Here is a 15068-nt window from a genome sequence, read left to right as displayed (position 1 = left end):
ATGCGTTTTGTTAAGGGGGGACATGCTCGTCGAAGGTCAAAATTAAGTTTTTATTGTATTTTCAAACCATGATCCTGGACACTCCTTAAACGTTGTAGATGATCTATTTATATAATTTTGAAGCCTTATTATCCTTTATAGTTATTTTAAACATTTGATGACTGCATGAAGTATTTTTGTTACATAAAATAGTATTCTTTTAAACCTCTCGCTCTAATGTTTTAGAATATAGTCATATTTCGGTACATAACTGTGCAGTGGTGTTAAGATTTTCTACATTTATTAATTTTTAAATGCATTTATAAAACCATGAGTATAATTTATTACGAGATAATTTTTGTAAAATATTCACGATAAAAAATTATTTTGATAATCTCTGTGATCCCAAATTTGACAAGAATTAGGCATTTTATTATTCAAAAAATCGGTAAGATTAACACATTTGAAGATGATTTTAAAGATACTTATTATAAGCTATGTCTTTGACCATTAAAGTGTGATAAAAATCTTATGAATAATGATTGCTTTATAATAATTATTGACCTAAGAATAAGGTAGTGTTTTTTTGAAATACGCCATTTCTTTTGTCATTCCCTAGTGGTTAAGCTACAACATACGGGCGTAGCCATAAAATGACAAACTATAATTAAAGTAGGGAGTAAAATTATGTTAACGCGCGTGTTTGAACATGTACCTAACCGAATTTTTTTTTATTTTTTTTTAAACGGTACATGTTCAAACACGCGCGTCAATATCATTTTACTCCCTACTTCAAATATAGTTTGTCGATTTATGGCTACGGCCGTATGTTGTAGCTTAACCACTGGGGAATGACAAAAGAAATGGCGTATTTCAAAAAAACACTACCTTATTCTTAGGTCAATAATTATTATAAAGCAATCATTATTCATAAGATGTTTATCACACTTGAATGGTCAAAGACATAGCTTATAATAAGTATCTTTAGAATTATCTTCAAATGTGTTAATCTTGCCGATTTTTTGAATAATAAAATGCCTAATTCTTGTCAAATTTGGGATCACAGAGATTATCAATATAATTTTTTATCGTGAATATTTTACAAAAATTATCTCATAATAAATTATGCTAATGGTTTTATAAATGCGTTTAAAAATTAATAAATGTAAAAAATCATAACACCACTGCACAGTTATGTACCGAAATATGACTATATTCTAAAACATTAGAGCGAGAGGTTTAAAAGAATACTATTTTATGTAACAAAAATACTTCATGCAGTCATCAAATGTTTAAAATAACTATAAAGGATAATAAGGCTTCAAAATTATATAAATAGATCATCTACAACGTTTAAGGAGTGTCCAGGATCATGGTTTGAAAATACAATAAAAACTCAATTTTGACCTTCGACGAGCATGTCCCCCCTTAAGGGGGGACATGCTTAGCGTAGGTCAAAATGGAGCTTTTGTTCTATTTTCAAATCATGATCCTGGATATGCCTTAAACGTTGTAGATAATCTATTTATATAATTTTGAATCCTTATTATCCTTTATATTTATTTTAAACATTTGATGACTGCATAAAGTATCTTTAATACATAAAATAGTATTCTTTTAAACCTCTCGCTCTAATTTTTTAGAATATAGTCATATTTCAGTACATAAATGTGTGCAGTGTTGTTAAATTTTTTCACATTTATTAATTTTTAAACGCATTTATAAAACCATCAGTATAATTTATGTCGACACTATTATAGTGAAATATTTACAATAAAAATTATATTGATAATCTCTGTGATACCAAATTTGACAAGAATTAGGCATTTTATTATTCAAAAAATGGGCAAGATTAACACATTTGAAAATAATTCTAAAGATACTCATTATAAGCTTTCACAATTCAAGTGTGATAAAAATTCTACGAATAATAATTGCTTTATAATAATTATTGACCTAAGAATAAGGAGGTGTTTTTTTGAAATACGCCATTTCTTTTGGCATTCCCCAGTGGTTAAGCTACAACATACGGCCGTAGCCATAAATTGACAAACTATAATTGAAATAGGGAGTAAAATGATGTTAACGCGCGTGTTTGAACATGTACCGAACCGATTTTTTTTTATTTCGCCCTTAAATTATATTAAGAATAAATAATATTTTTTAACTAACATCGTTTTATCTTTTCATTCTTATGATAAATAGTCAAGTAAAAAAAGTAATGCTGTCAGTTGTAATTTAAAACTCTTTTAAAAAAAAATTTCTTCAATTTATAAAACAACTAGGTATAACATATGAAAATTTAGTCAACATTTCTTATAAGCCGTGAAAATTTAGAACGATGTGTGAATTATGTCTCATATAAAAACAGTACCTAACCTAACGCCAAACTGTTGTTAAAAAATATTGGCAAATTCAAGTAAGTTTCAACAAAAAAAAAATTTGGAGTGATCCTTGAGGTCGGTTAGTAATTAAAATAAGTAATACCTACTTTGATTCAAAATACAAAAGCCAATTGCCAATAGTTACTCAATTTGGAAAGTGTTTCAGAGAGTATTGTAAGAGCCTTTGTTAAAATTTGTCGCAATTCTGAGTGCATGGGCGCGAATCCCAAGAGATGCAGGTTCGTTTCCTGCTGGGTATCTATTGTTTATAGATTTTATCAGAAGTGTTTTTAAAATTATGTAAGTTCAATAAAAAGAATGTAACATTCTTAAATCATGTGAATTATTCGTTGAATAAAAGAAAGAGTGATTAAAACTTGTTTCAATTATTTTGACAAGATTACCACGGAAGGTTCCGACTATCAAAAAAAGGGTTTTATGACATTTTTGAATACATTAAAACCGTGTGACCCATTATAAATATTTAGGTACATGGGTCAATGAGAAATGGGACCAGTCTCAGGAAATAAAAACTAGATTTGAGATCGCAAGAAGCGCTTTTCTCAAAATGAGACGCCTCCTTACAATTGAGACTTTAACCCAGGTGTGAAACTGCATTATTTGGTACGTTGTTATGTTCTCTCAGTTCTTTTCTACGGTATGGAGGGCGCTAGGCCAAGAGATGTCACGGAGAGTTGAAGCTTTCGAGATATGGCTGTATAGATACATACTCAAAATTCCTTGGACTGACCGGGTGACAAATGTTGAAGTTCTCAATCGAATGGTGAAGTACCGAGAAGTTTTGCATGGTATCAAAACCAGGAAACTACAGTACCCCGGCCACATTATGAGAGGACAAAAGTATAGCTTTCCCCAACTTGACATTCAAGAAAAGATCAATGGTAAGCGTAGCAAAGGACGCCGCCTCATTTCGTGACTTAAGAATCTCCGTGATTGGTACGAAGGCAGGTCCACTGAACTGTTTCAGGTATCAGACGACAAATAGAAGATCGCCTGATGGTGGCCGACCTCCGCTAGGGAATAGCACAATAAGAAGAAGAAAACCGTTTGAAACGTAACAATTATTATGACATCCATTTTATTAAATATTAATAAGACTTATCTTATTATCTCTGTGTGTCCTTGGAAAATAAATTTTAGAGAACCCGTTATAGGTATATAGTAAAGTATTGGATGTTTTACTAATTTCGTTTTGTATAATATCATTATTACTGTTTGTTAACTACTATAACATCTGTATCAAAATAAACTATGTATTCATTAGTTATACGTGAATAATGTATCATTGATATGAAATTAAGGTTGCGTATGTCACAGCTTTAATTATACCCTTCGCTTACATATAATTCCAATGTACTCCTAGTGGATTCAGACGGGGGTGCTAAAGTAAACAGTTTGGTTTTATGAAATAGAATTAGGTATTCCGCTAATTGTGAATTTGTCGGTCCCCTCGTGAGAGCTTATCTGATAAGAAACACGCGCGCGCAGGTGAATAATTATTAACACCTTGGATTCAACGTGTGGAAATAATATATGCGTTTGGGGTGATTTTACTACTTGTCTTACTGCTCTAATACTGTCAACGAGAAGATCTTTTTACTTATATTGTTTGCAGTTTTGTAATAACTTTTGTAATTTACCATTTTTTTTAATGTAGCTTAAAATTAAAGTTCACTTGATTGCATGGCGACCTAAGTCATGGGTAACTGCTCCTGAGATATTCTAAGGTATAAAAAATACGGATGTCTACACTCAAATGTAGAGTCCCTTAAGACGCCCGATTAAGACTGGGTGTGGTTTGGTGGGGCCATTATCTCCAATGCCTCAAGTGGAAACATCAGTCAAATAAAAATACGTCCAGACATAAAAATAAATAATAGTATTAATCTTACAATATTATGTTTATGTAAAACTCACTATGTCATTTTTGGATTCATTAATTATTTGACATTTGTACGTTATTCCAGTGGTATTTTTTTATTTGGTTGATCTATAACTTTATAGTTAATTTAAAAAATATGACTAAAAAACTCTATGCTTGCACTATAAAAATACAATAAGTATTCAATCAATAGTTACTCTAGCATGAAATTGATGATAAAAAGTATGTTTATCTTAGATTTAGGCCCTCCTCCCACGGCGCAACTGAAATTTGGCGGAACTGGTTGGTGATGGTACTCATAAACTGACCAATGTAATGCTTTGCATACGGCGCTAATGAAGCCACTTGAAATAAAAATCACATAACCTCAAACTGTCAAACTAGGCCATCAGCTGTTTTGTACAAAAACCGACAACACGCACGCTGCTGCGTTTACTCGAATACAATTAGGTAGGTTATTTCAATTTTGCTTATCTTCTACTTTTGACGTCTTGGGTTGTTAATGGTTTTTATAGCATGACACTTGTTTGCATTGCTACCAATTTTGGTAAAAAATATGATTTTTCCCCGAATCTAATGATGTTGGTACCACTGTTTTACGGTGACTGGAAACTTCAGAGACAGCGATTGAAATACATTGGCTAGATACTGGTTGGAATTTGAGTTTCAGTTCCGTTGGACTTCAGTTGCTCTGTGGGAGGAGGGCCTTAGTATACCATAAATGATTATTTTAAATTTCATAATGATTGAATTTATTCATGCATCTGCGTCGGCCACGTTTTACGGGATATTTTATGACAATTAAAAAATGGTATATCTAGTAAAAAAAATATCAACAGATTTAAGATGCTGTACTGGTGAATACTACTGATGGTATTGTGGATGGAACACAGAGCATCTGCGAAAGACTGGCGTTTATGACTTGGTTTGCATCTTATTATTCAATTCCTGTTAAAATGGAGTTGTAAGCTTCAAAAGTTTAGTTGTTTCGGATTATATCCTATAAAAGGGCAGTAGAGATTGACCACAAATTAGATGGAGTAACCATTATATGGCGTACCTGTTCCAGAGTGATCACTATTATCAGTAATGACGATAAAGACAAGGTTGACAGTGACTGAATTACAAGAAAAACATACTAGTAATATTTACTGAAAATAAAGCTTTTTCAGTAACTTAATTTTAGGAAATAATATAAATTGCTTTATAAATCAGAGAATCTAACTAACTTTTTTTATAAAAGTAGCATATTTGCAGATGGAGTTATATAAATTATTTCAACAAGTGTACAAAATATAATATGGTGTATTATTAATATTCATTAACTCTGGCAACATATTTTACCCGAGAGTACTGTTTAGAAAGTTAACTTTAGTTATCTATGGACTGTTTTGACAATAAGTTTCTAACTAAAAACAGTTGTCAACATAAAACGCTATAATTTCGGTAAATATTCTAAAGTTTTACAGCCATTATGATTACTAGGGATACAATAAATGTAGTTCTTTCCCGTTACTTTCCATATAGTATTGTTAAAGCCTTAAAATTTGTTGAAACCATACCTTTAGTTAACCAAATAAATGTAAGATGTGCCAATGTCTATCTTCTCCGCCTCATATCAGTATGAGTAATTGATATTACCCAATACTAAAGAGAATACTTCACAGTTTAGATCCGCTGTGTTCTACAATACTATTGCCACCTCTAGAAGGGTATAATTATTTTAGAAACCGTCAACAATACGTATCGTACGGCCTTTATCAGTCACAGACCTTTTACACATTTTCTGGTATCCCTCAGGGCTCAAACTTAGGGCCGTTGCTGTTCACGATTTTTATAAATGACATAGCATTGGTAATAAAAAATGCTATGTTTTTATTATTCGCTGATGACTTGAAACTCTTTTTCGAAGTTGTCACCTTGGACGATTATTGTCAGCTCCAACTTGCTATAGATAATATATTGGATTGGAGCAGGCGTAACAAACTAGAATTCAATATTGATAAATGGAATCTTTTGTCATTTACCAGAGCCTCAAAAGTGTTGTTTTTCCAATACTCGATGAATTGCAGAGTTCTGTCACGAATATCATCTGTAAGGGATTTTGACATTACGTTTGAGAGTAAACTGACATTTATTAACCATATAGTTAACATTTGTAACAAGGCGCTTAAAATGTTGAGCTTTGTCATGCGTACTTCCCGGGTCTTTTCGGATGTTACGGTATTAAAACTTTTATTTAATTCTTTAGTTCAAAGCAGACTTGAGAGTGGGTCAGTTGTTTGGGCACCGCATCAGTTGAAGTATGGCCATAAGGCCATGGTAGAGAGGGTTCAGAAGAAATTCTTGAGACTCATTTACTTGAGGTTGTATGGATACTATCTGTGGCTTTATCCAACTGACTTTCTCTTAGATAATATGCTTACACACTGCAGTCTGCAATTTAGAAGACATGTTTATTTAGCAACGTATTTTTTATGACTTATACGAGGTATAAATGAAAACTCTGCCATTCTGGGCAGTGTTGACCTGTGTGTCTCTGATAACTATCTTAGAAATGGAGAGCATCAGTTGTTTATTCTCCAAAGGTGCAGAACCAACCTGCCACTGGTAATGCCAATTGGGAGGGTGATAACTATGTTCAACGAAATTGCTTCGGGTATTGATATATTCCACCTACGTGAGGAGGAATATGAGAATACATTAACATTAGAAAATTCTCAGAAAATTATGATTTTCTAATGTTATCTCTGAAGGTTTTAGATGAATTAAAGTTTCATCATTTCTAGACTTTCAAACACACATTTGGCTATATTTCTTGTGTCCTTGATTCCTTATATCATAATTAGTCTTATATGTAACATTATAATATATTGTGTTTTCTTGTTACGAGTATTTTGATGTTCTTACTTGTTCTTAAAATATTCCATTACCTATATTAGGATAGTTTGAAAAGTTTGTTAAATTTTTATGAGATGACAACAATTCCTAAAGAAGAATCAATGCTGAAAATTATTATTTTTAATCGACTTTTATCAAAATTTCTGTCTGACGTGATGCGTATTGTTGAATATATACCAATAATATACTTAAATGAATATTTTAGTGCATTGTTGGGCGATGTTTATTCGTAATCAAAAAAATATCATAATTCATAACAATATGACGAAATATAAAACAATAACAAAGGTTTTTATGTGACATCATTGAGTTGTTTAAAATATGAGTTGACGGAAAAATGGCGACAGAATATGGTGCACAAAAATGTTTTCTTTTACCAAAACGCGCTGTGTGACAAATCACCCGTTTCAATGGTAAAATTACTTGAATTATTGAACATCGACTAAGTTTCTCATTCACTATAATCCACTTGGTTTGGATCAATAGAAAAAATCAGGACAGTATTGCTGCAATCAATAACTATTTTTTGATGGCCAAAAGTGAAGCTTTTAAATGAAACAATGTTTTACAAAAATCAACTAATTTTATTATAAAACTTTTTTATCAACCCCGGCGTACGTATTAAAATATCATATTTAGCGGTTGAATAATTGGCAATGTTCATTTTTGCTCAGAATCTATTCATAGATATCAACATGATAATACATTTATAATAATGAACGACAGCTATCCGGTTACTCACATAGACTGTAGACTAAGAAGTTATAATAACCATTCATTGTAATCGAGATGTAAAATACAACATCAAAATACGCACTTACGATAAATAACATTAATTTTTGTATTTATAGATTTCTGGGTTTTCACCGTTTGTACTTATTCCTTCTTTCTTCGATATAAATAGAGTCAATTCGAATGATTATTGGACAAATATTCATACACCTACACTACACTTTATCATAATATGTTATATCTTGAGAATGACTTTTGTAACTAGCCCGAAACGTCGAGGAAAGAAGGAAGACGTACACACGTGAAAACCTAAAAATCTATCAATTTGATAAAAATAACTGTGAAAGTCTCAAAAATGATATAAAATTAATTATTCACAAATTATTATTGTTGTTTTAATTTATAATGAAATGTTATACAATATGTACAATAACTTGTCACTTTGCGCAAACGAATATCATCATAGCTTTCCTACCACGGATTTTCCGATATAACATCGCGGGGTTACTGCCGGAAGTTGGTAAGTCTCGAAATCATGTTATGGAGTAATTGCAATTTGACAATTTACATTCCTTCTAAAATCAGGCATGATACTAATTTATTTGTGCTTTATGTGAATGTTTTATATTATCGGATGACCTTTAATGTTTTTTCTAGCATACATATTTATATAATATGAACACATAATACGTTGTAAAATCGAAATACGTAAATAATTATCGACTTACCAACTTTTGGCAGCAGCCCCACGATATTATTATGGACGTAAAAAATAAGATACTATATTTGTTGATTATCTATATCTATAGATTCTTTCATTGTAAACGAGAAATATTACATTCGTTTCAGCAAATTACATGCAATAAAAATATGACAATAGCATCAAAGTTATATTCTATGTTTAGAGTAGTATAGATTTATGGAGATGCTCCTCATGAACAGTGGACAATACGCCATTGATAATTATGTATTACAAATTGTGGGGTTATTGCTTAAAGTTGGTAAGTCGATAATAATATAGAGTTAACAACAAATTATGTGTCTATATGTGTAAGCTAGAAAAAAATCAACGTCATCCAAGATATAGAACATGCACATAACACACAAATGAATTAGCATTATGCCTAATTTTAGAGGGCATGTAAAACTTCAAATTGCAATAACTCCATAACAAGATTTCGAGACTTTCGGCAGTAACCCATGAATTATGCTATTTAGGAAATCCATGGTAGGAAATATTCGTGATATTATATACGTCTAAGTGACAAACTATATCGTGGGTACTATATTTTTGTTGATTCTTATCTCAATATTTTAAAAATTTCCATTAAAACATGTATAACATTTCACTATAAATTAATAAAATAACAAATATCTGCGAATTAATATTATATTATAATGATTGAGGCATTCAGGGTTATTTTTATCGTATTTATAGATTTCAAGGTTTTCACCATGTGTACTTCTTTCTTCTTTCCTCGACGTTTCGGGCTAGTTACAGAAGCAATTTTCAAGATATTATGCTATGATGAAGTGAAATCTAGATATCAATAAATACGATAAAAAATAACCAAGATACATAAAAATAACCACATAACGCACAAAGAAATTAGCATTATGCCTGATTTTAAAGGGCATGTCAAACTTAAAAAAACAATAGCTCCATAACAAGATTTCGAGACTTACCAACTTTTGGCAGTATGTATTATTTATAAATTGGTTAAATATAAGCGCCTCGTTGATATTCGCTGACATTAAACTTGTTTGATAAAGAGAAACAAATTTAAATGTAGTTACAACCATACCATGTAAAATATTATAATGTATGCATATTAAGATAGAGTAGTTTGGTCACAAACGTGTTTGTGGTGCGTAAAACTAAGCAATGTATCCCACAAGACTGTCGCGGTGACAAGAAACTCAATGGGGAGGTTTACTTTCATAATGAAAAATAAATATCACATCGTTACACCATTGTTATTATAATGATAATAAAATCCAACATTGCTTTATGTGAATAATAATTTCTCGCGAAAATTTACAACTCAATTACATTTGCTGAACGATATGAATATAAATAAATGTATTGTATTTTCAGAAGAGTTAGCTATGGTTAATTAATTAATGAAAATTAATTAACATCTCAGTGGAATACGAGCTTTATATTCCAGTAAGCGATTTTGTATTTTGTAATAATATGGAAGATTTCTAAGAAATTTTACGGTTAAAATATACATAAATAGTAAACATCACTATAAAGAGAAATCTACAATTTGTATTAATGATCCACAAACCTACATTACATCATTAATATAAATTTTGTAAAACAACATGACTTATACAGAAATTGAATGAAAACACTAACAGAAATGAAAATATAATTAATATTAAATTCTACAGGTTTTTTAAAAAAGGTTTGCCGATAGCTATTTCTGTTGTAACACCATTATCAAGACTATGGTGTTTCAATTCTACCAAGTAAATGCTAACTCAATTAAGAAAACACTAACCTTATAAATGAGCCAGCAACCATTTCTATGTACCTACATTTTTATAAGTAAAATGTTTATTAAACATATTTAACACAGCAAAAGACCATGGAGGTAATTGACAGAAGTGTAGTGAAACTGTCATTTAGTGGTAGAAGTGAAACAATGAAACAGTCGGACTTTGAGAAAATCCCATAAATATATTGTGACCTCACATGAAATTAAATCTAGAGCCTTCAAATGAACGGATAGTAAATTACGCACTGGCCTACGAGGGCATGTAAAAGACATAATCATAAATACGTCATTGTTGTAGATAACACAATCATCAGTATGAAATTAACATGATATGAGGTTGCAGCTTTTTTTATTTAATTAAGATTGTATCTCATTTAAGCCATGGCAAGATGTACTCAACACGATTTAGTAAAATGAAGATTTTGTTACGATCGAACCTTCAAGTTCTTACGCGCAAAACTTAAACACATATTTTCATGAATGGTATACTCATAATAATGCATATTCATCAAGAAAAATAGTAGTGCATCTACTAACTTCTGAAGCGACATCCTGTAGATGGTTTTAGAACAATCCCGGGATATTAACCATTCAAAAAAAACCTCGGATAATAACCCGTCGTATAAGAATGAAGTTCCTTGTTAAATTTCACCAGCGCTAAAAAAATGTATAGCAAAGTTTCATGAATAACAAATTTTAAATGTTGTCATTTAATATTTAATCTACAAATATCTCAAGTAGAAGGAGTTAGTTATATAGATTTTTTATACGAATTATAGCCTGGATGGTTACTGATTGGGTTTAATATCGGGAAATCTTTGTCCAGGAAGTAACTATTGTTCGTTTTACTATAAATTAAAGCCATGATTTGATGTGATTTCATGCAATAACAAAAATATGTCATATAAATGCATCATTTGCATTCCAATACTAGTAATTAAGAAAACATAGATTATATTAAAATATAGAAAACATGAATACAAAGCTTGCAATTTGAGATTTTTTTTTGGTAATTTACAATTTCAACTGTATTAATTAATAAATATGTATCTGAAAACATTAAAAGAAAAATATTTTTTATTTTAAGGGCGGACGTGCTCAGCGTAGGTCAAAATAGAGCTTTTATTGCATTTTCAAACCACGATCCTGGACATTCCTTAAACGTTGTAAATAAAAAGGATTTCAAGTTATACACATTTATATTTTTTATAAAAATCGATGTTTTTTAAAATAGATAAAAAAAATATTAAAACTATGAATTAGTCAAAAATTGCTTAAGTGATGCTTAGAAAACTTAATTAACTAAATTTTCCAAAATATTTTTGGCAGTTAAATATTGGTAGCTACATATTAATTGTAGTCAGTGGTTTTTGTTAGCAGTTCTATACTGCCGTACTAAGCACAGAGGCCGTATCTGCATTTTAGGCAAGTGGGAGATCTGAGCTTTCATATTATTTTACTTTTCCTGCTAATACTGGGGAACTTTTTATTTATTTTATTTGCCTATAATAGTTAATTTTGGTTTAAGATTTGTTTACATACCTTGAAAATTTGATTTATGTTATTATTATTATTATTATTATGTATTGATATTAGCCATATATATGTCAGATACGGCTAATATGCCTTAGTAAATGATAGTTACAACCAAATCGCTTAGTATTTATCGAGTTTATTTCTCAAACTCCGTAGATACGGCTATTAAAACCCTTGATTTCTCTGTAACTATAGCAGTTACGGCTTGGATTTATTCACCGATCTTATACAAAAACTCTGCAGAATCCAAATATCTAAAAACATGAAAATACCCAAATACGTCAGTTACGGCCTCTGTGCTTAGTACGGCAGTATAGGGCGGTGGTGTATATAAAAAAAACTAAATTCTTATTTATGCTCCAAGGTTGCAGAATATTATACAAAACTCCGCAGTATGCAGTATGAAGGAATTTTTAATTAAAAAAAAGCTTGGTCTACTGGCAATATGCCGTGGATCAAAAAATAAAAAGCTCTAACTTTCGATTTCATCTTCTGCTGGACTATACATTTATTTGTATTGTATTATGTAAATATTATTATATGGTGGGTATATTGGATATAACTCAATATGAATAATTACTAATTAAATGTTATATCAGTCAGTTAATATCTGATACCACAATCACTGCAGAGGCAGAATATAATATCTTCAGAAGGTGTAATCAATAATCAATGATGCATAATTTTAAAGCACGTCATATACTAGTCTTCACATGTTAGAAGAAAATTTTTGAAAACTCGAACACGCATAGGTACATTGGATTCGCACTTATGTGCTTTTCTATATATATTTTAGGTTTCTTTTATTGTGTTAACTATCAATTCATGGTGGAACTGCTTTGTATTAATGGATATTTTATAAAACGCAATATTTTTGTAGTACTTATTCCACTTTTATTATTTTTAATAAATTTGGACCGGTTTCGTGGGACATTTTTAAGTTTTCAGTTGAAAATGTCCCTTTGAGGCGGACAAAAGCGTTCCAAATTTATTAAATAATAAAAGTGGAATAAATTCTAAAAAAATGGCGTTTTATTCAGTTAATCAATAATATATTTAAGGTATTTTAAATTAATGTATTTTCAATAAAGAATGTTAAATTCTTAAATCTTGTCAATTATTGCTATCCCATTTTCATCCAAGCTTAGAAAATTGTTTCCAGGTTCGTTTCCATATTTTAGTATATTGTTTAAAGTACTTTTTATAGTGTCATCTATATTAGAGTAGGTAAATTGTGTAGTTTTAATACAAAGTGACATTGTATATTAAAATATAAATAGTATATATTTTTTTCGAAACTGTATCTACCTAACAAAGAAAAATTACGAATTGATGAGTTTGTATAACTAGAAGAATTTTCTTTACAATCCTATTTGATTTTTTGTTTGTTTGTTTTTTAGCCACTTGTTCAAAGGTCCAAACTTTAAGCTCAGATAAATATTACAATTGAAAGTGATAATTTGTTTGACTAATTCGAACACATACCTATGATTTCATAAGCTCATCCAACGCAAGCACATACTTATTTGCATTATTTAAACAATTATAAATAGATTTACAAAAAGCTCTGCAGACTATTATATTATAATCTATCTGTTCATCTCAATGGCCTAATATATTGTACTAATAGATTTTTGTGAAAATAAATACAAACCTTATATGTAGATAAGTCGGAGACGACACAGGAAAGTACAGCCTCTCTCCCAACGGGCACTGTCACATTCGTTATTGGTGCCCCAAACTTTGGCTCCGCTGGAAATAGACAAGCAAACAGATACTCTTAATGATAATGTATTGACTTATTCCCGCATGACTCGGCGTACAATATCCAAATTTACAGGCCTATTCAACCATATTACATTTATAAATTATATTTTCTGAAAAATTTATATTATTTTACTAAATTTTTATTTTTCCATAAAATTGTAATATCACAACATTCAAATCAATTTTTACCTTACAGTAAAACTATGCATATTTTTACAATTTTATTGTAAAATGAGTAAAATGAGTGAATTAAAAAAAAATATTTCTGAGTCATCATAAAAAGAAGGTTATATTGGCTTACGATGAATGGTTGATGTTGATAGTCATTCGTCCGACCTTTTGATTCCTTGTTTGTACTCAATGGACTAGTAACAAAAGATTATGTTATTTTTGCCCAGATCCTAAATCAAACCAACGGTTACATGGACGTGCATTCTACCAACTTGGCTACCATTGACAAAGAACCAATGTACACATTAGTACACAGCGAATTATTTTAAAGGTTTTGTAGTTTGTCATTTGTTTAAATACGTTTGTTGAGTCGAAATACAAATCGACTAAAAAACCACATTTCAAATTCAACCAACCGCGAGAAAGCCACGACCCAATAATCAGAAATTGATAATACTATCCTTTTTACTCCAAGATAGGCCTCAAAATAAATAAATTGTAACAATAATCAATATAGTGTTTTTTAATGACAGGATTGTAATATTAAAATATAAAACGAAGAATTACAATTAAGTTAATACCAATAACAATCCTCCTAAGACCTGCTCCAGCCAGATACCTGAACAACATCAAGGCTAGTCCTTGGATTGACTTCCGTTTAAACCGCTCTCCCCCAGCATCCACATCTACAATCATCCTAAAATAGAGTCCACTATAAAAAGTGCCGACATCTTTATTCTAAATACATGCATAAAAGAACTATTTTAATAATAATTATTAGGTGATATAAATAAGTGTATGCGTATTATTAGATCTTAATATTGTAGTAATACATACATTGGCCTGCACTGTGAAGTTGTACAAGTTAGTTTGAGGAAAGTTTTCGCAGAAACTTATACGACACTCTCAGTAAGGTGACGCAGTGCAAAGAGGCTTAACTTTTAGAGCAGAGGTCGCGGTTCTTTAGGGGTTCACGTGTCAATTATTTGCAGAACAGATGTATGCTATAAATTTTGCGAATCTATACTATATAAATAAATAAGGTATTATTAAACATGTCATACTCCATTACTTATTATTAAAAAAATGAATTACAATATTGATTTAAAATTTATGATATAATATCTGGTAGACTTAACTTATTAAATTAATTTTATATTCTATAATTATTATTAAAAGAAAATTTAA

At 30.4% G+C, this 15068-nt stretch overlaps 1 protein-coding gene across 1 annotated transcript in view; it reads right to left on the bottom strand.

The window, feature by feature from the left end:
- The window catches only part of LOC147078872 (neurotrimin-like), a 48798-nt gene extending 34222 nt beyond the window's left edge, over nt 1–14576 (bottom strand). The window contains exons 1-2 of the mRNA XM_085955269.1: nt 14462–14576; nt 13597–13694 (exon numbers count right to left, since the gene is read on the bottom strand). Coding sequence (XP_085811395.1) covers nt 13597–13694; nt 14462–14576 — 213 coding nt within the window. The remainder of the gene's footprint in view (nt 1–13596; nt 13695–14461) is intronic.
- Between the last annotated feature and the right edge of the window lie 492 nt (nt 14577–15068).

This window comes from Rhyacophila brunnea, unplaced genomic scaffold (genome assembly GCF_057557595.1).
Source record: "Rhyacophila brunnea isolate RB1 unplaced genomic scaffold, BYU_Rbru_1.0 scaffold_10, whole genome shotgun sequence".
Lineage (NCBI taxonomy): Eukaryota > Metazoa > Arthropoda > Insecta > Trichoptera > Rhyacophilidae > Rhyacophila > Rhyacophila brunnea.
This window is presented reverse-complemented; position numbering and strand designations above follow the sequence as displayed.